At 39.7% G+C, this 22,529-nt stretch overlaps 1 protein-coding gene across 1 annotated transcript; it reads right to left on the bottom strand.

The window, feature by feature from the left end:
* Positions 1-388: 388 nt before the first annotated feature.
* On the bottom strand, positions 389-20,222 carry LOC101175215 (integrin alpha-L-like). Its single transcript, XM_023956979.1, has 32 exons — positions 20,141-20,222; positions 16,435-16,558; positions 14,516-14,607; positions 14,117-14,196; positions 13,934-14,042; positions 13,820-13,847; positions 12,263-12,374; positions 12,029-12,171; positions 11,770-11,920; positions 11,451-11,586; positions 11,271-11,344; positions 10,613-10,730; positions 10,379-10,516; positions 9,984-10,135; positions 9,707-9,904; positions 8,067-8,197; positions 6,389-6,546; positions 6,141-6,301; positions 5,942-6,058; positions 5,101-5,171; positions 4,886-5,027; positions 4,655-4,753; positions 4,456-4,535; positions 4,300-4,380; positions 3,400-3,475; positions 2,609-2,716; positions 2,482-2,523; positions 2,284-2,409; positions 2,111-2,212; positions 1,970-2,038; positions 1,790-1,900; positions 389-1,371 (listed from the first exon to the last, which is right to left on the bottom strand). The coding sequence occupies exons 1-32, from the start codon at positions 20,217-20,219 to the stop codon at positions 1,177-1,179; spliced, it is 3,603 nt and encodes a 1,200-aa protein (XP_023812747.1). The 5' UTR covers positions 20,220-20,222; the 3' UTR covers positions 389-1,176.
* Positions 20,223-22,529: the final 2,307 nt, after the last annotated feature.

Raw genomic sequence — 22,529 nt, 5'->3', positions numbered from 1 at the left:
GTTGATTCCCAGAGTCAGAACTAAACAAGGGGAATCAGCGTTTCAATATTCTGCAGCTAAAATCTGGAACAGCCTCCCTGAAGTCGTAAGACAGGCCTCTTCTGTGTTCATGTTCAAATCTAGACTTAAAACATTTCTGTTTAGCCATGTATATGACTGAAAGGTCCTATCTGCACTTTTCTTTCCTTTCCTTCCTTTATTTTTAAATCAATTTTCAAAATTTTCCTTTTCTTTAAAAAGAAAATTTTACGTTGATTATTTCTATGATGTATTGTGATTTTAATGCATTTTTTCTGTTTTGTGAAGCACCTTGAATTACTTTGTGTACAAATTGTGCTTTACAAATAAACTTGCCTTGCCTTACACCCACACACATTTACACACATGCAGAAAAGAGCAGTTTATGCTTAGATATGGCAATATCATTTTTACAATTTTTCTTTTGACAGAATTAGGTGATTTCTGTCTGTACAGTTTCTTTAGGGCTTACATTCAAAGTCAGAGTACTACTGGAAATGTTAACTAGAATTTAACACAACTAATTATAGTTATTTTTGCAAAAATTGGAATGAAGATATTATTTTGGAAGGTTTTTCATATTTAAAGTTCAAAGCATGTCCAAAGTTTTTAAAATTGAATTTTACTCTTTAATTTGAGTCTTTATTGGTTATTTTAGAACACTTCACATTGGACATGGCTCAACAATACAAAGTTACATAGACCTGTAAATCATTTTAGTAAGATTTTCATAACGCGTTCCTTAAAACAGAACATGCTCACAGCAGGACCGTTTTCTGCTCTTTGGGTCCTCCCGATTCAGATTTATTCGGTTCTTTCCTGTTTGCCATTTGATCTCCGTTCGGGGAACTGTTTGAACTGGATTATGATTTAAACACTGAATTTATTATAGGTTCAGAAATAAAAAAGTACTTTTCTTCACTAGAGACAGTTCTGGGCAAAGTTTGTAGCAAATCTGATCAAAAGTATCTGCATCATCAGTTTTATCATTTATTTTTTATTTTGGGTCATCAAACTCTTGACCTGGTTTCATAGTTTTGCTTTTTAACAGAAAAAACTCTTTTGGTGATTCTTCCAGATTTTTCTCTATATTCCTTACGAGATGTCAGGATAGTTTCAGGCAGCTGTGAGGCTGAATGTTTAAGCTGAATCCTGGTCCTATGGCTGGTCTTCTTGTTGAGGGTCTCCGTTGTTCTCGGGAAGAGACTGTTGTTCCTCGAGAACTCGATCCGAATCGCCTCCGTCTTCTGATTTACCAACTGTTCCATTAGTGTGTTGTTCCGTGGGGAAGATGAAGACTACTCCTTCCTCTTCTTCGTCCACCGGCGGGTTTTTCCTCTTGAAGTAGCCCAGCTTGTAACAGACATGGAAAGCAGCATAAGACCAAACACTAAAACCTTATTTTCAGTGGGTTTTGGTAACCTGGTCAGCCTAAAGCTCCCAAAATGAAGCTATAGGACAGTTATAAATGTTTGTGTTAACTCAATAAACTGCTGAGGTTCTCTAATTTGTCCACCCCCCCAAGGACCGAATGAGTCATTCATCCCCACATTCAACGGTTTGTTAATCTACATTTAATACCATTTAAAAGACAATTAAAAGAATGAAATGCTGGATGACACTGGTGTTTCTCAAGAGATACCTCTGTGCTTGATCTAGATCTTTTTGAATCTATCAGAATTTGTAATCACCTGAGCCAGGTATTTAGAAGGGACACTTCTATGGAGCTTTCACACCATGACAGAGCAACGACTTCACTGGCAACTCTTACTTTACACAAGATGATTGTTATGATGATGAGAAGCAGCAATCCCCCTCCTGCTCCAGTTCCAATGATCAACCACTGGTTGGGGGAAACGCTGATCTCAACTCGAACTTCGCTCTGTTAAAGCAGAAAAGCTGTAAGCGATTGTTCTTTGGAGTCTCTGTACTCATTTGGATGTTTGCATACCCATTTCGTTGTTGGATCGTTTTCAGTGTGTTGGCCGTTCTTCAAAAGCTTGATCTTCTCAGAGCTTTTCTGTGTTCAATACAGAAGATCGAAAAATGAATGGATGAAGGATCGGTGAGGTTGCGTCACACTTCCTCGTACCTCATTGTAAGAAGCCAGCACATAGCGCCTCCTGTCGGTATCGACGTGTATCAAACTCTTGAATCGGATGTCTGTGCTGCCTCCAGTAAAGCCAGAAAACATCTGTCAAGTAACAGAACACCCATTGAGAACGCTGCCTTGTTTTTCCTGTTTCTAGTTGCTATAGTACGAACCTCTGCATAATGACGAATGTCTCTAAAATGCACGTCTGCCTCCAGCCTGAAGACAGCGGTAGAGTGTTTTTTCAGACTGAAACTGTTGCACTGTGTGATGATGCATTCCATGTCCGGTGAACAGTGCTGAAACAAAGCAAACTGATGTCTTACTGAAGAAGTCCGAATGTTTAGTTTATTCTAATGCTTTTTACTCACCTCAGATTTTAGATGGGGAGCACTAGAGCACTGGGTTTTGTTCTGAAGGAAAAGATATGTTAATATCTTATAGTATGACCAGAAAAACAATCGTATGAAAGCCTCTTTTTACGATTTGTCTACGTACTTTATGAACTAAAACTTGAAAGTTGATTAATTCAAAGTTGTATTTGACTTGTGTTGGGAAGTGCAGCGACACATTGACCGGAAACTCCTTGAAACCAGTATTATCTATCTGTAACAGATGAGAGCACTGTCAGATCATGCACACATTGATTTCCTGTTTCAAGGCCATGTCACACAGCTACAACATACATTTTCCACGTATGAAAGGATACATGTGTGACATACGTAATTCACAAGTGTTTTTTGCGTTCGGTGTGCATAGATGTCCATCAAGGGTTTCAGAGCTACGGTTCTTTATGTGAATTCGATTTGGAGCTGTTCAAAATTTATGGAAGGTTGAGAATTACGCAGTTTATATGTAACGTAGTTTATATGCAATTATTGTGTAAACTTTCCACAATTGTGTGTGATTTTTGCAAGATGCATATGTGGCTTTCCACGACCGTTCCACATATGTCTAACAGACTTTTCACGCATTTACCATCGCACATATCACGTTCAAATTACATAAATGACGCACAAATCACCAATTCTTTGAATATAAATGCCACAATAGTCACACACGGTTCATGTTCTATGTTAATTAATGTGATCTTCTCATGGTTTAGTCTGACTTCTTCTGTAGTTGACGTGGTTCATTTGTGATACATTTGTAAAAATTTCACGTACAGACCACAACTTTTTTTACTTTTTCCACCTATATTCACGTATGACCAGTTTTCATCCGTGCAAAATGTACATTGTGGCTATGTGACATGGCCTTCAGAGGGAAGGATGCTGCTGGTGTCTCACCTGGTAAGTAATGACCATTTTTTTGGGTTTTGTATCCTTTGTTGTGAAGTTCAGGTAGGAGACACTGTCCTCTTTTCTATGAAAGAAGACTCGGTTTGACAAAATTCTTTTGTAAACATTCAATAACTAACAGGATCTGTTTTTGTGAAATTTTGTGAAATATTTAAACTAGGGGTGTAACGATTCATTATAACAACAATTCAATTAATATTATAATTTGGGTTTGATTATACAATTTATTGTCAATATTGGTTCAATCCTTTTCTCTTACCTAAAATGGATCCAGGACATCTTTTGCCAAAAATTCAAACAGTGTGACTCAGAGATAAATACCTGGCTACTGAACAGTGCAGATAAAGTTTTGCAGATTCTCTGTATTTATTCAAAACAATGAAGTGTAAATTTAATATGCGTGAAAACAAACAAGTAGACAAGAAGTTTGGGCAAATCCATTCACATTTCATAAAGTTGTTTTACTGTTGTTTTTTCAAATTAAATAATCCAAATGTAATATAGAACATTCTACCACACTGCATGGTCACGTCTTTGCTAAATTCAAAGAGTTTCCACAAGTTGAACTGGAATGATGGTTGATGATATTTTGCTGTCATCATGTGTGTATTGTTCGCTGTGATGGCAGAAAAAAATGTTCATCATTACAGTCCATGTCACTTCGTCATTTTTAGTTTAAAGTAAAATAAAACCTACCGCACCTCAATTCAAATGGTATTTTCCATAATAAATTTATTTCATTTTGAAACAGTTTTATAATGGAATAGTTTGATTTGAATCACACCTTGCCGCAGACAGATTGATCTGGTTGGATAAATCAATTCATCAAATGATCAATTGATTGTTTCACCCCTAATTTAAACAGTTGATAAGAAAAGGAAAACTTACACTGCGATCACCATCCTGATTTCATATTGTACCTTAATGGTTTTGGTCACAGAATCAATCGTGCTGGAGTTTGTGTTATCACTGTGGACACACAGTTGTCTCCATTACAAAAAATACTTTGGCAATGAACCGAAACGTATTAGCTCACGTGCATACCTTTTGCCAAAGACGGTCATTGTCATTGTGTCATTCCAATCAATATCCTTAATGACATGGAAAGACGACTGGAATGTTGCCTTGATGGACACAAGAGATGCTGATGTTAGCCCTAAACAAGCCCGAATCAAACACACTGGAGAAACTGCTGGTTTTGACTCGTTTTAGGAATGGTGTCAACATGCCTATTGGAACTAACCTTGGAGCCGCTGCGGTACACAGGACGGCTGATGCCACACTGAGTTCTGTCACGCACTTCTTTCAGATCATAGCACTCATACAAAGTTTGTCTTGTGGCCTTTTAAAGGAAAGAAAAAGGCTGAGTTCAAACCCTTTACATATATATTTGTGACAGTTTTTTTGATGGATCAATGCTGCTGCCAAAAACTCTTAAGAATGACCCTGTTCATAGACAGAAAGTTTGAATCACCTTTGTGACATTCATACTGGAAAAGGAAAGGCCAGGAGAGTGGAGCACAGTGAGGCTGGTGTTGTATGAGTCGTCCCCTTTATTGACCAGTACTATGGAAACGTTGAAGTAACTCTGGTCGGACACCAACAGCGTTGGCGTCCTTGTAGATTGAAAGAGCATCTAGTCAGAGACAGTGGCAGAATGGCTGTTCCGTGTATGTTGAATATACTTACATGAAGTTGAAATCTACATCCAGTTCAGCAATGCAAGTGTCATTATTTTTGCATTGTTTCTCAAATGGAATCTGTTAAAAAAAGAAAAACACTATTCATTTTGTGCTACTTATTACTGCCACAACCCTGATCTTAACCCTTCAACACCAGAGATGTCACAGGAGATACCTAAATAACACACGCTCTTGACATCTACAACTCTCAGACTGTTTGACATGGTCAATGGGAATTAGCTGATTCTGGTGCTAACCTTTTCTCTGTGACAAGTTTGGCTAATTTGTATTGATTGCATAAAAACTTCACTACGATAAGTGTTGTGTATCAGTGCAAGCTGGCTTTTCTCCACTTCAGGATCCTCTGGAATGACATTAACTGCATAAATGAGTAATGGTAGTCGAAAGAATGTAAACACTGAAGGTCGACACAAGTCAACACTGTTGTTAACCAGGATGATTAAAAGCCTCAAAATGAATACATGTTTCTGATTATAATTAGTGTTTATTCTAGTGAGGTGAAGAAACACATGAACGCAACTTTTTCTCTGATCCATTTGGTACAGTTCTTTAGAAACAAATAAAAAAAAGCTCCCATAATTAATGACATTTCTTTAAGTTTACTAAGTTTTATAAAAACCTTTACATAGTTGTAATATCCTTTTAATTTTGCTCAATGTTTTGTTGGATTTTTGTCAGTAAAAATTCAAGGTTAGAATAAGAAAATGAATCCGACCTGGCTTAACATTACCCCACTTGTTCCAACATCTTTTGACAAATGTATCCTTTTTAGCTTTTTTAAGGCATGACCCACCGTTACAAATTGTTACATTTTTCAGAGTACACACCTCAAAAATGGCCTCCTTCTTACTGTCCACGTTTAGGACAGCACTTGCGTTGTCATTATCAGGCTGGGAGAAGCTTAACTTAACGCTGATAGGGGATAGAGTGTCTTTTACACATTTCTGCAGACAAAAAGAGGAGTTTAAACCAGTGTGGACATACTTGAGAAAGTTTAGAAAGGCAGTATTATATAAAATGGCATACCGGCAAGTAGACTGAATGGTTGAAACATGTCACTTGTGTGGTTAAGTTGCAGTGCATGTGAAGACTCTTGGTTTTATTATAAGTTGGATTGAAGAATCCTCGATGGGTTTGTTTCATCAAATCCATGCTGAGAAGGATTCTTATGGCGGAGTTAGCTTTTTCTACAAATACATACAGCAGGTCCAAAAATCATATTATTTTCAGCCATTTTTTAAAATATATTTCATTTCTGAGTCTGGTTCTTCTACCTGTTACGCTCTTTGTTGCCTCTTTCAACTCAAAGCACGTTGTTAGGTTGACCATGGGAAGAACTTCATGGGCATTGCTCACGCAGTCGATTTTCTCGATACTTATCATTTCAGGATGGAATGACACGGAAGCTGCAACATTATAGACTGGCTTGGAGCTGGAACACATCCCATGAAGGAAAATTGTACAATTGGTTTAAGTCAAGCAATCACAACAACAACAACAAAAACAAGACAAAACATCTACGATACATATAGATTGATTGGAACATAAAGAAAATAAAAAAGATAAAAAAAAGTATGGATAGCACATTGGAAATCAGGATTCAATTCCCAGGGGGGCAATAAACAATAAAATAATCCAGTGTGTTGGTTCTGTTGGAATGCGACTACTCAAATAATCCTGATCAGATTACATATAGAAACAGTTTGCTTTGAAATCCACAAGGTTTACTGCAAAGCAACTGGTAGCTTAACGTTCCAAAATCCACAAATGGCAACTGATACCACAACTTCAGATTGAAGAGGTACAACTCAAATGCAACTCAAATAGGAGAACCAGAACACCAGGCCAGCATAGGGGCTGTATCAAACTCCCAACCAGAACTTGTCTTTCTGAGGGATGAACATCTGAGGACAGAAACTTGTGATCACCACAGTGGCAGACCTCCAAGAGAGATCCTCACGCATGAAAAACTGGACAGCACTGAGCCCTGACATGATACACACCCACTGGTTAAAGGCTGGCTCAACTCATTGCACTGCATGAGCGCCTGGCAACACAACTGAACCAGCTGCCAAAAGATGGGACTAGCCCCGAATGGCTAACGGAAGAGGGAACTATCTTGATCCAGAAGGATCCCTTATGCATCATTGCAACCAAAATAATTGGGCACATGGATCTATACATGAGTAGAACAGAAGAGCATTGGTGGAGATACCAGAGGAGTCAAACACCAACTCCTTATTGACAGAACAGCCACTGAAGACTGCAAGTCATGACTTACCAACCTGTGTATTGCCTGAATTGATTACAAAAAAGCCTATGACTTAATGCCATACACATGGATCGCTGAATACTTGGAGCTGTAAAACTTCAACAGGTTTCTAAAATCCTTCATAAGAAACTCAATGAGGTTGTGAAAAAACACTTTTGATGTCCATGAAATGTGACATATACCCAGGAGTTGCTCTGTCCCCAGCGAAGAGCTGTCGACACGAAAAGCTCTTCGCGATACATACCAGCAACCTAAGACTGTATGCTAGCCGCAGGGAAAGAGGCTGAGGACTTGTGAACTATCTAGTATTAATGGGAGGGCAAGCCACTGCTTGAGATGTACCACAGAACCCTGACTTAAGTTGATATTAAAAAGTTTGACCAATTGACACATTGGCACTTTTACATTTAGTACACACACACACAGCACACTGAGCACTTTGAGCATGATTGTCAATTTAGTGTTATTTTTCTAAGAAATCCAAGTGTCACACTGTCTGTCTGGAGGATTGTTTCCTCGACATTCCTAATGGTCAGCTGTGATGCTAGTTTGATGTCTAACAAAAAAAATGTTTAAAAAAATATATTTAAATGTATCTTTACAAAAAAGTTAATGATCAAGTATTAACCCTAAAAAACCATGCATACAGGAATCACATACAGAGTTCACTATAGGCATACCTTAAAACAACAGCAGCTCCCTGTGATCCAATCACAATGTCTGGAAGCCCATCGTTTCCAAGGTCTCCATGTCCATCAATGGCTAGCCCAAACAGCTTCATTGCAGGTTCAAAACTCTTTCCACTGATTCTCTAAAACATAAAGAGAACCTTTTTCATCTTTATGACATTTTTTACATAAAAATATATACTGAAGTGGGGGCTGGTTTTTAAATAAATGGTTTAAATATCTTTTTTTACACTACTTTTCTGTTTGTTTTAAAAGTGAATACAGTAAACCCTTGTTTTTCGCGGGGGTTACATTCCAGAAAGAGCCTGTGATAGGCAAAAACCGTGAAGTAGAAACCTCTATTTTTTTTTTACAATTATGATACAATTAAATACTCTATTATACATTGAAAAGAAAGAAAAAGACAATTTAATAGGCTCAAGCATTTGTTTCACAAACTAAAGTACTTTAGAAACGTTTTTTTCAACAAATAACTTCTGTTCTGTACTGTCAAATAATAATTTAAATCATCAATGTGAACAGAAGACTTCAAATTGCGGAGATTAGCCCCGCCCACCGCGACCCGAGAGTAATTGGATTAAACGGGAGAAAATATAAAATGATGATTATGAAAAAATACAAAGTACAGTCGGACAAATAGTGACTCAGGTGTATTTAACTGCTCTAAGTTCAGACTGAGCCACTGCATCTTGACTCCGCTCTGCAGTGTTTTCTTCTTTTGAAGCCCGCGGTGCAGCTGAAGCTGTGTTTATTCGGGAGAAGAACATAGTGATCGGCAGTTGGTGTCGCTCTTTTTTTCTTCTTCGCAAAAACATCTTTATACACCGACATGCCAACATCAAGAGAATTTGCAAGTACATAATGTAAATTTGGCAAGCTGTTTTACATATGTGTACATATTAAACTGCAACGTTATTGACGCACAGGTAGAGAAGAAGCGGAGTGACTTTTTAGCCAATCAGAATGCAGAACACAATGCACGATGCAAATCCGTGAAGTAGCTAAACCGTGAAAAGTAAACTGTGTTATAGCGAGGGATCACTGTATTCATATTTTTGATTCAGATTTTTTCTGTCCTAAAAAGACGTTGCTATTAGAGGTTTTTCTTTGCATCTACAGTATAGAAGTAGGATACGGGCAATTGAACTAGGAAATAATGTGAGCGCTGGAGGGGCATTACAGACCTTTCATACCAGGGGGAGTCTCTGCTATAGACTGAGGTAATAATGAGTCCTGCTGGAAATCTAAGCAGGAGCCCAAGGTCTTTGCGTTAAATCCACATAGGAGCCAGTTCATCTGGAATCTTTTAGTTTCACATTGAAAGTAACCTAATGTTTTTAAATGCAGCCATCTATCCATTGTCTAAAACTGCCTTCTTTTGATTGTGGGTCACAGATGCTGGTGCCAACACAGCTGAAGAAGGGTGAGGTATCCTGGACTGTTTGCTGTGCATTGCAAGACCTCTCATCAACTCAGTTTTACTGAATTTCTGTTCCATTCCCTTTAAACGTTTCTCTGAATTTGTTTGTGTTTGTCCCCTGAAGATTAAACTAAAATAGAGGATTGAAAACAAAATCAAAGCATTGATCCATTTGCTTAAGTAGATGTTTCAGACTCAGTCTTTTTGTCACCTGGCTGAAGGTGTGGCGTATCCCACGTTTTCGATCTCCGAGGTATATGTACACGGCTCCATGGTTATCGTCTTCCAGAGGGGCCCCAACTGCTACATCTCGGAGTCCATCTCCATTCAGATCAGCAAGACTGGATAGGGTGGTGCCAAATCTCCCCATGGATGGAGCCGTCACGTTCAGCTTCATTTCCAGTTGCATCTACAGGAATCAAATATGTCCTCTGTTTCTAAATCAGTGTGTCAATAATGCTGACTCTTTCAGTCTCACGATGACCCACCTGATCAGTCAGAGTGTAGACATAGACTTTTCCCTCTGTTTTTTGTAGAGGCTCGTAAAACATTGGAGCTCCCACCAACAGAAAGTCAGTGCTATCATCCAAATCAATATCTACAGTGCAGAGCTCTGCGCCAAAATAGGAACCAACCTGAGGAATATAATGTCTGTATTAGTGGTGTTTTAGGCAATTGAACTGCTTTTTGAAGTTTTCCGTTAATGCTCAGGTTTGTGGTGTTGCCAGGAAGTTCAGTGGTTTCCTCTTAGTAATCATGAAAGTGAGTGAACTTTTTTTTTCCAGAAAACTTTCCAAGCAGCATCAAGTCATTTGTCGAGCACAAGTATTTTCACCTTCTCCATTTGAATTCCAGTAGGTATAATTTTATGGCGTTTCCTTGCTCCCCTCTAGTCTCTGCTGTACCATCCATCGTTCTCCAGTTCGATTGAAAACCACAACCTGTCCAGTGTGCTGAAACCGGGGAGCGCCTGAGAAATACAGAGGAACTCCATTCCTCTCCCCAGTGGATAAACTGAATCCTGCAGCATTATTTTCCATCAAGTTAGACTGACATTAAACATTTAAGCTGATTTCAAACAGGCACATATTCACAAAGCAGCCTGTGGAAAGTTTACCCATGTAGGAGTCCATTTCCATGTCTGGATCTGAAATCTGTTTTTCATGTTGATGATGACGCTCTTCCAGAGAACCACGCCAGCTGTTTGATCCCACTGAGCCCAGGACCAGGGTGTCCTGTCAATGGTAATAACCACTTGGAAACACAAACCTCTCATCTCAGGTTGGATAGTTATTGTTTCTTGAGACACTTTTACTGCACATTGCCTCCAGTTGTAACGAGTGATCATAAAGTAGGTTTGGCCAGCTGTTTAGATATGAATTTTTTTATGCTAATCTGGTAATGATGAATAAACTGTGGAACATACAATATTACATGTATGCGATTTACCGAGAACCATTATCAAAATTCTGATGGTAAAGTGTTTTATTTTCTGTCTCTTGTAGTTGATGGCACAGGTGTGTTGCTCAGGCCTGTTTTTACCTTTTGAAAAAAAAATGTCATATGGTAAATGGCGTATACTTGTATAGCGCTTTTTCTACCTTCCTCGAAGGCCCAAAATGCTTTACAGTCACAGTCCCATTCACCCAAGCACGCACACATTCACACACTCGTGGTGGCTGCACCCCATTTCATGCCCTTTCATGCTAAATACTTCAACATTGATGTATTCTTGGAATCATTAAAAAGTGCTGGTAGTATTTAGCATCACTCACCCCGTGATAGGCAGCACTGAATCCACTCTGAGACATTTCATTAGTTAAGTCTCCTGCCAGAGCAGCTTTGGACCCTGAAGAAGATCACACCGGGTTACTTACTACTTACTGATGGAGGATGGAAGATCAGATACAAACTTGAAGAAAAGGTATAAAAAAGATAATGAAAAAAAAAACTACCTTCCATGTTGAAGATCTTATTTTGGAAGTTTTTTTTAATCCCATCAAGGCCCTGATAGTCCTCAATTTTAAAAACATTTTTGTCCTTTGGCTCTGAAGCAATGGGTTTAATTTTCTCCATGCTGTCAATTTTTACCTAAAACCAAAACACTGAAATGATAACTTTGCCAAAACACCATAATGGGTCAGACATTTGATATCTTCAGGACAATAAATCTCACACATTTACTAGACTGTTAATGTTTCCTACAAATTTTAGCAAACAGCTTCTCCACTAATTCAATAAACACACATTTCTATTTTTTTATTTATAACTTACCCCGATGACAAACCGAATGATGTTCTTCTCCTCATATGTTTTAAGACTTGCATTCTTGTAAGGATCACTGGGATCTCCGTCCGTGATGAGAACCAGAACTTGAGTTGCATTAGGGGTGGCACCCGCTGATTTGTTTTCAAACAGGTTAGTTCTGGAACCAACATCAGTGACACCCGTCACACAGAAAGCTTTGTGTAGCTTTCACTTCACAACAATATCAAGTTTGAACAGCTCTCTCACTAGCTGTGAAGTTACTCACAAGATAAACTGAAGGGCTCCATATGTGTTAGTGAGTGCCATCATGTGCTTTTCCTTCTTCAGTTTCTCCATAGCTCTCCCTGCGGCGTGGTCGTTGAAGTCAAAAACTGTCCTGAAGGTGGTGGAGAACTGAACTGCTGCAAACTGAAGCACGAGTAATAAAACATCCACATTACTGATGATAACAATGTGACTGATGTAAACTAATCTGTAAATGTTGCTGCGCTTTACTGACCTTGATTGTTGTGTTGGGTAAACTTTTCATTATACTCTCAATGAAATCTTTGTTTTTTTCAAAGTCTTGTTCAGTCATGCTGCGTGAGCCGTCAAACAGAAAGACCAGGGGCCTCATTTATAAAACTTTGCGTAGGATTTGCGTCAGAAGTGGCGTACGGATGAAACGTAGGACGTGCGTACGCACAGAAATATTCGGATTTATTAAACCGTGCGCACGCACATCCTACGCATCTTTCCCTTTATAAATCACAACCGATTCTAAATGCAGCGCAGCTTTTTGCGGCTACATGACACGCCCATAGTTGCCCATAAATAGTCCGTGAAACGCCCACAAATTAATATTCATGGCTTGCTAAATCATGGCAAACACAGAGAGGAAATCAAAAAAACGTAACTTCACTCAATGTGAAGTAGAAGTTATCGTTGGCGAGGTGGAAAAGAGGAGAAGAATGTTGTTTGGAGGGCACAGTGTGGGCATTACTAATGCCAAAAAGGCACGTGAGCGGCAAACGGTGGCAGACGCCGTAAATGCTGTAGCCTCACAACCTCGGACCGTGGCCGAAATAAAAAAGAAATGAAAGAAATGATCGGACATCAAAGTCGAGGCAAAAAAACGTCTAGCGCTGCATCGGCAGAGTGTGTCCGCCGGGTGGGGGGGGGGGGGGGGGGGGGGGGGGACCGGAGCTGACCCCTCTTGATGAGAAACTGGCCGCTATTATTGGGGAATCCCTATTAAGTCCCCCTTATCGGCGTCCTCCTCCGCCTCAGTCACCTGACTGAGACGGAGGGGACGCCGACACGCCAGGGTCAGGGTGACACAGGAAAGAGAAATAATTCAAATGAATGCAGTCAAGTCACATGTATGCAGGCTACACAATTACAGATTATTAATATAGAACAATTTTATTTTAGTTGCTGGGTGTTCCAGCGGGGCCAGTGGTTACGATGCTGCAGCTGAGCAGCCGTCTGGACCCAGCGTCTCCACGGCACGCGGCTCTCAACCCTCCAGCAGTGGACGCGTCCTCACCGATGCAGTCCTTGAAATGCAGAGGGAAGTCAGTAGTTCAATCAGAGAGGTGGCCAAGGAGTTGGGCGAAATCAAGATCGCCCTGACTGAAATAAACTGCACGATGAGGGAATTCTTAAATAAATAATACTTTCCACACCTCTTTTTCTTTACAAGCGACGCATCACTTCCAAACGCTGGCGCACAGCAGCAGCGTTTGGCTCAAATGCGTGGGGATGGGGTTCAGGGTCGGAGCCAACACAGCAATCAGCGCCAGGGGGTAGAGGCACGTTTTTAAGCTGTGCCACATTGTGTAGCACAGCACATGCCAGCACGATTTGGCGCACACTGTCACTTTCACGTGTTTCTTCCATCTGCCGACGGTGTCGCCGTTTCTCATTTCACCCGTTTTTGTGCGTACGCCTGGGTCAGAGCTTGCGTGGAGGACCGCACATTTTCCCGTCAAGTTTGCTTTTTATAAATCTCAACTATTGCGTAGAGAGTGGCGTACGCCTTCTTTTGTGCGTACGCAACGTTTATAAATGAGGCCCCAGGTCTACTTTATTCTTGGTGCACTCTGGAAAAAATATGTGGTTTAGCACATTTGATTAAGAGCAGAGCAAACATGGACAGGACAGAATACGTCATTTCCATTTCTGTCACCTTGGAAACCTGGTTTAAAAATGGAGGAAAGATTATCTTTCATGCTAAAACACCAACTGTTGAGGTAGGAGTTCCCATAGCATTCATGGACAACACTTGGACTGCACACCTATAACAGAAGATGAAAGAGAAATCCAGTTGGAATGTCCCCTAAAGATCCCTCAGAATGTGAGGAGCTCTTACTGTGAACTCAGATCCAGTGGGTTTAGCAGCTATTGACAAACCCAAGTGCTTGATCACAGTTCTGTTTGATTCCAGAAACTCTGTCAAAGTAAAATTAAGGTAATCAACAAGCTTTGTGGTTGGCTACATTTATAAGAAAAACGTTTAGCTTCATATACAAAATATACAAATATACACCTCATGTGTCAGAAGATTCATAACCCCTATTGTAAAAGTAAAATATGTCCAACACAAGAGACCTTCAGGTCTCTTCTGTTTGCTCAGCTGTTGGACAGAACAAATTTAGAAAAAAAAAGCTTTGTAGTCACATTCATCAAATGCTCCCTATTTACATTTTATTGAAGTATTTTTGTTTTTTTTTATTTGATTACGGGGATTGAGAGTGTTAGAGGTTCATACCCTGGGAAGTCTGGCAACTTGACTTTCCTTCGTGGCTGTATTTGCATACTTTCCCGGATCTGTTTAAGCTCAGAGGTGCCGTGATAATAATTCTGTGGATCACAGTTAAGCTATCAGGTTAAGAAAAGTACATATGGTTACATATATTAGCCACATGACGTAAAACTTACAATACTCACAATAATTTAGGGATATTGCGGAAAAACTTGGGGAATGTTGTAAACACAGTGTTTCACTTCACAGAGTTTCAAGATAAAGAGGAATTGGGGTGAAAGAAACACTGTGTTTTCTGTTTTCCACATATTAGTCTCATTGTGTACAGTGTGTCTTACCTATCGGGGCCAAAACCACGATACTGTTAAAAATAAAAATAAACTGTCAATGTGACATCAATGCCAAGATTCTGTGGGTATAAAAAGCTGATTTTGGCAGCAAGTCATTCCAAGATCATCATTCAACCATGAAAACACAACATCATGTGTGCCTTCTGGTTGGTAGTAGACAGTCAGATGTTTTAGGTGAACTTGGTGAGTCTCAATGTATCATCAGCACCCTTGCATCAAGACACAGAACTACTGGCAAAGTTTCTGACAGACCAGAAGTGGAGCCTCACCATTGACAGACCACCACCATGACGATTAGGACCTCATCACTCAAGACATGGTTTACCAAACGCCACACAGCTGCAGGTCCGTTTACCAGATGTTAGGGGTACTAGGGTTCCCAGACAAACCATTGGACTCAGACGTTTTGACTTGAATGCCAGATGGCTATTACAGGTGACTTCACTGACACCAAGACATCCCCATGAACATCTTAAGAAGACCATGTGACCTGGACAGAGCAGCAATGGTCTACTGTCCAGTTCACTGATGAGTGTCGGGTCACTTTGCACAGAAATGATGGTTGTCAGTGATGCTGGAGAAGGCGAGGTGACCAACATGCCAAGGTCAACATGGTCCCCAGAGTTGGCTTTGGTGGAGGAGGTGCTACAGTCAGGCATCACCAGTCAGACTAAAACCCATTTGGTTATTGTTGATGGCCCAGTCAGTGCACATTCTTACCTCAGGAACATCATTGTCCCCCAATCCCACCAGCTCACCCCAACTTTCATTCATGGAGGATAATGCTCCACCACCAGAATAGTCACAGCTGGACATCTGGAACTGGGTGTGACTCATATGGTTTAGCCAGCAATGACCTCCGACGGGCGGCTGTGGTACAGTGGTGGGGCGGTCGAACTCTGATTGGAATATTCCAGATTTGATTACTGCCTTGCCCCCCCAATGTGTCGAAGTGTCCTTGGGCAAGACACTGAACCCCACCTTGCCTCTGGTGGAAGGTTGGTGCCAGTGTTCGGCAGCGAAGCCCCCACCAGTGCGTGTGAATGGGTGAATGTGTGTATGGGACTGTAAAGTGCTTTGGGCCTTTGAAGAAGGTAGAAAAGCGCTCTACAAGTATACGCCATTTTCCATTTACCTGAACCCCATAGAGCAGGCCTGGGACCAGCTGAAGCAGAGAATGGATGATCTGACCTCACCTCCAAGTGACCTGGCAGAACTTGTGGAAGAGTGGAACGCCTCAGAGCAACATCATGAGGTTAGTGAGGAGCAGGACACGTCCCTATCAAGCTGTTATTGAAAGAAATGCCAGAAAACCCTCTTTTGACATGGTCAGTTTCTGTTACTTGGGGCTGCCTTTAATATTGTCTTGATTTTTTGGGTAATACATCTCAAACTACTAAAAATGCAGTTTCTTCCCATTAGTAATATCAAAAGTAGCTTTCATGCATTTGATTTATATTCATACCACATCGGAAAAGCAATATCCCAAATTTATTGAGAGTAGTGTGTCTAGTTGAACCACAAGTGATCATTAAAAAAGGGCTTTCTGAAAGTCTTCAGCGAATAAAAACATACCCCATCTTCTCAGCTGATTTCATCTGAAGCACTTTATATCCAAAAAAATCATTCTTCTCTCCAGAAAAGACTTTGGGATCTGTTGTTCCAATGTTGAAAGCCAAAGAACCCGGGAAGACTGCAACTAAAAAGAAAGGTAAGAAATATTTGATTTGACTATAACAAGTGTGATTTGAACCGTTAGATGTTTAAAAAAAAATCAGTGGCAAGTTTTCTTTAATCTAGAATCTATGATGACAAAACTAACACAAAAAGTAAATTATTTCTAGTTTTTCTGTGGAATCAAAATGAAATTAACTAATGTCACACAAGCCACGAAGACATAGAAACAGTTGTTTAAAAACGAGACATTCAAGTTTGGAACTAAAAAAATTGCATTACTGGAAAAGATGGAGAAAAAAATCTCTACATAGGAAAAGGTAAGGTAAAAAAAATCCTACGATTTAATCAAAAAGCTCTTAATTTGAAAAAGTGGGTATTAGGTAGAAGAAGTGGGATATGTTTGTCTGAGGAGTTGGTTGAATTGTAAAGTGTTGTGCAGATTCTTGGTGTTTGTCTTCAAGCACAACTTTGCACCATGAAGGCTTTATTTGAGAGTATTTTATTTTGAAAGGATCTTCTGCATATGCAGCTGTGAAAAATCAGTTCAATTTTATTTATATTGTCCAATATCGCAACACAGTTGTCCTAATGAGCTTCACACTGATAATTGCACAAAAACATAAAATCCAATCTCTGACTGCCAAACTAAACAGACTAAGCTAACTGGACATCCCTGTCCTTAAACCCTCCTTCTCGGTGTCTAAAAGAAGGTAAATATGTTATTTATAAATGTAGATATGATAAAATATGATTTAATCAGTCATTCATCTTCGAAACCTGTTTTTTTTCTCTCCCTTTTTAGGGTCACAGGGCAGCCGTAGCCTAACACAGCCACTCGTGGGTGAAGGCAGGGTGCACCCTGGACAGGTCGCCAGTCTGTCGCAGGGCCACAATAACATACCCATACACACTCACATCACACCGAGGGACAGTTTAGAGCTACCAGTTAAACTGTAAAGCATGTTTTTGGACGGTGGGAGGAAGCCACGCATGCATTCGGAGAACGGGCAAATTCCACACAGAAAGGTGATTTTGTTTCAGGTCCCTCAGCCAGGTTAAAGTCCTGGCTGAGGGACAGGTTTAAGTCCTATTTAATTATTTACAATAATTAAATTAGCTGCTTTTAACTATTGTTAATACTCAAAAGCTACAATTAAGTATAAATAAATGGTTTAATGTTCACAAAATTATTTTTTTAAATGGTTAACTGGGACTTTGTGGCTCTGGCTGAGTTTTGGTTTGTTAGAATTTAGACCAAATGACTTAGAGAGTATTATTAAAGGATTTATTCGTCTGTATAGCTTCTACTTTCTTTCACAGGAGTGAATACTCAGATGCTTGCATGAGAACTTCCTGATGAATGGTAGCGAGCAAATCCTTTTTAAGACTACAATTTCCTTCAGGTTACAGTCATGTAAGTTCCCAATTTTTCTACAAGCAGCAGTACCTAGAAATTTGATTTTGTAACAGAGCTAAAGCATTGCAACATTTTAATTCTTTTTTTTCTTTTTACTTAAAAAAAAACTGTGCTAACGCAGTGATGATGCACAATAGCATGAGATTTAAACTGTAAATTTGTTCGAATTTTTAAGATAACAAAACAAAAAATGTCAACCACAAATAAAAATGAAACTTCATAAACTTGTTAATCCATTTATTGTTTTTTAAACTGTTAGCCAAATGGGCTACCTCAGACCTTTAACGTTGACGTCACGGCCACGCGGCCTCGGGTATGCATTTGTCTTACTTCTGGGTAGTAAATGTACTCACAGAAATAACATATTTCCTTTTTAGTGTGCCAAAGGTTATATATGATCATATATATGGATGAAGTTTACTCTGAAAGTCGTAAGAAAAGCATGATATAGACTATTTAAGCTTTGTTTACACCGCCCTTGGCAACGCGCGTTCAGGTGACAACTTCCGAAGAAAGGTCAATGTAGACGCACATCAGCGCGCGTTTCGGGCTTCCACGTTCAAAACTTTCACGTTGACACACAGCTAAGCAACTTTTCACAACAGCTTTCCAGCTCTACGTACAAAACTGGCATCCCGCGTTGAAAGTTAAATCCGGTGACCTTTGACTAATGAGGAACTCAGATTATGTAGGGATGAATGGATGGCATCGCTTTAAATTCACCGAACTGCCAACTGTTTGATAAATCAATCATTACAGAGACATTTTACAATTGTGGTTTTGGGTCCGGCCAAAATGATCCAAGTCTTTCAATTCTCAGAATAGAGCTGTGAATAAAAAGCTTGGAACAATATTTGCGAGAATTTTACCGCTTTGACATTTTGCACCAAGACTCTTCCAGCTATAGGTTGCGGACATGAGCTAGTAAATAGTAAAAAAAAAAGAAGAGGAAGCCCCACCCTGCTCCTTCAGTGTGAACACCGTTATGGTGGAGGACAAGAACTTACAATCGGTGTTTTTCTTAAATGCGCGTGTAAAGCCCAGAATTTAGCTTCATCCAAACCAAATTAGTCAAATTAGTTGAGGCCCCCAAAAAAAGTTAAAGGTTATTTTAATGATGAAAGTCTGAAATTATAGGTCAGGATTGGGTTTCAATAGAACCCTCCCAAACAAACCCAGTTATTCTGAACCTTTCAGGAAAACAGCAGCTCATTTGAAACTTTTACACATCTTTCAAGCTTTTCACACAGACTTCAACTCTGCAAGGACTCTTAACTGAGGGTTTTCAGACTGATATGTATGGCTGTAGTTACCGTCGACGGTCTCTTGTTGTCATTTTGTGGTCTGTATATAACTGTTACTTTTCACCTCCTTCTTTGAAGCAAGACTTACCTACGTATAAGTAGGGGTGTAACGATGAATCAGTGAATTGATTTATACTCCTACAACTAAACCGGATCCATCCGTCTGAAGCAAGCTGTTAATCGAATTGATCTTTACTTTTATAAAACTATTAAAAAATAAAATAAATCATTTATTCCAGTGTGTGGAAACATGTGACCATAACATGAGGTCTAATGTTCTGTTTGAAAAAAACAACAACAACAGTGGGCTGAACTTTAGGAATTAAAATGTGAATGGATGTGGCATTGATCCTTGTTTGTTTGTTTGCGGAGCATCAAAAATAAATCAATAATCGGATGAACAACCACAACTTATGATATGAATCAAATCATTGGCAAACGAATTGTTACTTTTAGAATAATTTGAAAAAGTCAGGAAACATTTTAAAAACAGCTGATTCACTTGAACACAAACACATTTTCAATCATTTTGTTTTCTTTGATGATCTTTTAGAAAAATAAACTTTAGTGTAAGATGAAAACGCCAGAACTAAAGCGAATCTTTGTGGCTTTGTCTGTGCTGGAATCGTTACACTGACTCCATTGTAGGATTTCCTAATTTTGAAGATAACCACCTTTTTCCCTCTTTGAGAAGGCACAAAATAGAAACACTTAAAGAAAGTGTTTTTTTTTTGTTTTGTTTCACAAGAAAGAGGTAGAACGGTCAGAAAAACGAGATCAAACTTGTTTTTTTGGCTCTGAATGTGTATTCTGTATTCTCCCAAAACCCAAAATAAACACCATTTTGTTTCCTACTTGAAGTAAAATTAAAATGTTGTCCTACCTGCAGCCCAAATGCAGCAGATCAGGCAGATGTCACGCATCTTTTTTTTGGTGGTGGAGAACTGTTGCATGAGTTTCATGAGAATGTGATTGCTTCCATAATATGGAAGCGATTTTGTAGCATTAATAAAAAGCAAAGTCAAAACCAGAAATGCTTTTTCATTTTCAAAATGAAGCTGCATTTTTTGACTCAAAAATAAAATGAAAAAGCAATCCACCAAAATGCTTTTTCTTTTCCTTCCTCAACACAGCTTATTCTGTCACTTAATTAAAATTAAAATTAAAATGGTATTTGACATTTCATTTTCAAAACGTTCCATGGTAAATATGTAGCATAATTCATTTAGAAATGTTTAATTTGACATTTAAAATGGATTAATAGAAATGCTTTTTAATTTTCAAAATGAAGCTGCATTTTTTTGACTCAAAATTAAAAAGAAAAAGCATCCCTTCAAAATGCTTTTTCATTTCCTTCCTCAACCCAGCTTTTTCTGTCACTTAATTAAAATGATAAAGAAAATGGTATTTGACATTTCATTTTCAAAAAGGTCCCTGGTAAATGTGTAGCAAAATTCATTTAGAAATGTCTTATTTGACAATTAAAATGGATTAACAGAAATGCTTTTTAATTTTCAAAATGTAGCTGCATCAAATGCCTCAAAATTCAAATGAAAAAGCAATATTTCAAAATGCTTTTTCATTTTATACTTAAAACTGCTTATTCTGTGTCATAATTAAAACGAAAATGCAAAGAGGGGATTGCATTTGCAATTTCAAATCCACCCTGCAAAACTTGGAGCAATATTCATTTAGAAAAAGCATTAGCAGAGGGGAGGCGGGGCGATGACGTCACTGCTTTCTCCGTGTGTCCGGCCGCTGACACACACAGACGCACCAGGAGCAGACTGTGTTAGCGGCAGAGAAGACGGCTTTGAGTTGGTTGTGAACTTCTGATGAGTTTCCACAGCTTCTCAGGACTACATAGCAGCATGTCCGCCTTCTGCGGTCCTCCTCCTGACGCACCGCGGACAAGCTTTTTTCTGCGGACCGCCAGCTGCCTTCGCACAGCGGAGCGCGAAGCTCCGATGATCGCTGAAGGCGGAAATGCTGCTGCGATCTGAGAAACCATCAAATGAATTTGTGTTTCCAGTGGTGTCCAGAACAAAATAAAGACTCATGTAATTTCCACATATTTACACATTTATTTGCAGCTTCGCGCTGAATTTGCTGTTTGATGACAGCTGGAGCCCCATCAACAGATAGCAGATTTCACCGTACTAAACGTTGCTGGTTGGACCAAAAACACTCACTCAGCGCGAAGCTGCAGGAGACTATCTTCATAATGTGCTTTTATTACTGTCAATATTATTATTAAGGGCCTGCTCTACTCGATCATATGTTTTTAAATCCGTGCGGTCAGACGGGACGCTGAAGAAGTTTGGTTGCGATTCACAGCTTCTGATTCACGAGGGAGCTAAAGGAACATTCTGCTGCATTTTTCGCATTAAGATCCAGGAATCCAGGTTTGAGCAGTCCAGGTCCAGCGGTTTGTGAACAGGACCCGGTTTTAGGTGATCTTAATGCGAACACAGACACACCAGGGGCCTCATTTATAAAACTTTGCGTAGGATTTGCGTCAGAAGTGGCGTACGGATGAAACATAGGACGTGCGTACGCACAGAAATATTCGGAGTTATAAAACCGTGCGCACGCACATCCTACGCATCTTTCCCTTTATAAATCACAACCGATTCTAAATGCAGCGCAGCTTTTGCGGCTACATGACACGCCCATAGTTGCCCATAAATAGTCCGTGAAACGCCCACAAATTAATATTCATGGCTTGCTAAATCATGGCAAACACAGAGGGGAAATCAAAAAACGTAACTTCACTCAATGTGAAGTAGAAGTTATCGTTGGCGAGGTGGAAAAGAGGAGAAAAGTGTTGTTTGGAGGGCACAGTGTGAGCATCACTAATGCCAAAAAGGCACGTGAGCGGCAAACGGTGGCAGACGCCGTAAATGCTGCAGCCTCACAACCTCGGACCGTGGTTAAATAAAAAAGAAATGAAAGAAATGATCGGACATCAAAGTCGAGGCAAAAAAACGTCTAGCGCTGCATCGGCAGAGTGTGTCCGCCACGTGGGGGGGTGGGGGTGGGGGGACCGGAGCTGACCCCTCTTGATGAGAAACTGACCGCTATTATTGGGGAATCCCTATTAAGTCCCTATTAATCCCTATTAAGTCCCCCTTATCGGCGTCCTCCACCTGACTGAGACGGAGGGGACGCCGACGCGCCAGGGTCAGGGTGACACAGGTAAGAGAAATAATTAAAATGAATCCAGTCAAGTCACATGTATGCAGGCTACACAATTACAGATTATTAATATA

This window comes from Oryzias latipes, chromosome 1 (genome assembly GCF_002234675.1).
Source record: "Oryzias latipes chromosome 1, ASM223467v1".
Classification (NCBI taxonomy): domain Eukaryota; kingdom Metazoa; phylum Chordata; class Actinopteri; order Beloniformes; family Adrianichthyidae; genus Oryzias; species Oryzias latipes.
This window is presented reverse-complemented; position numbering and strand designations above follow the sequence as displayed.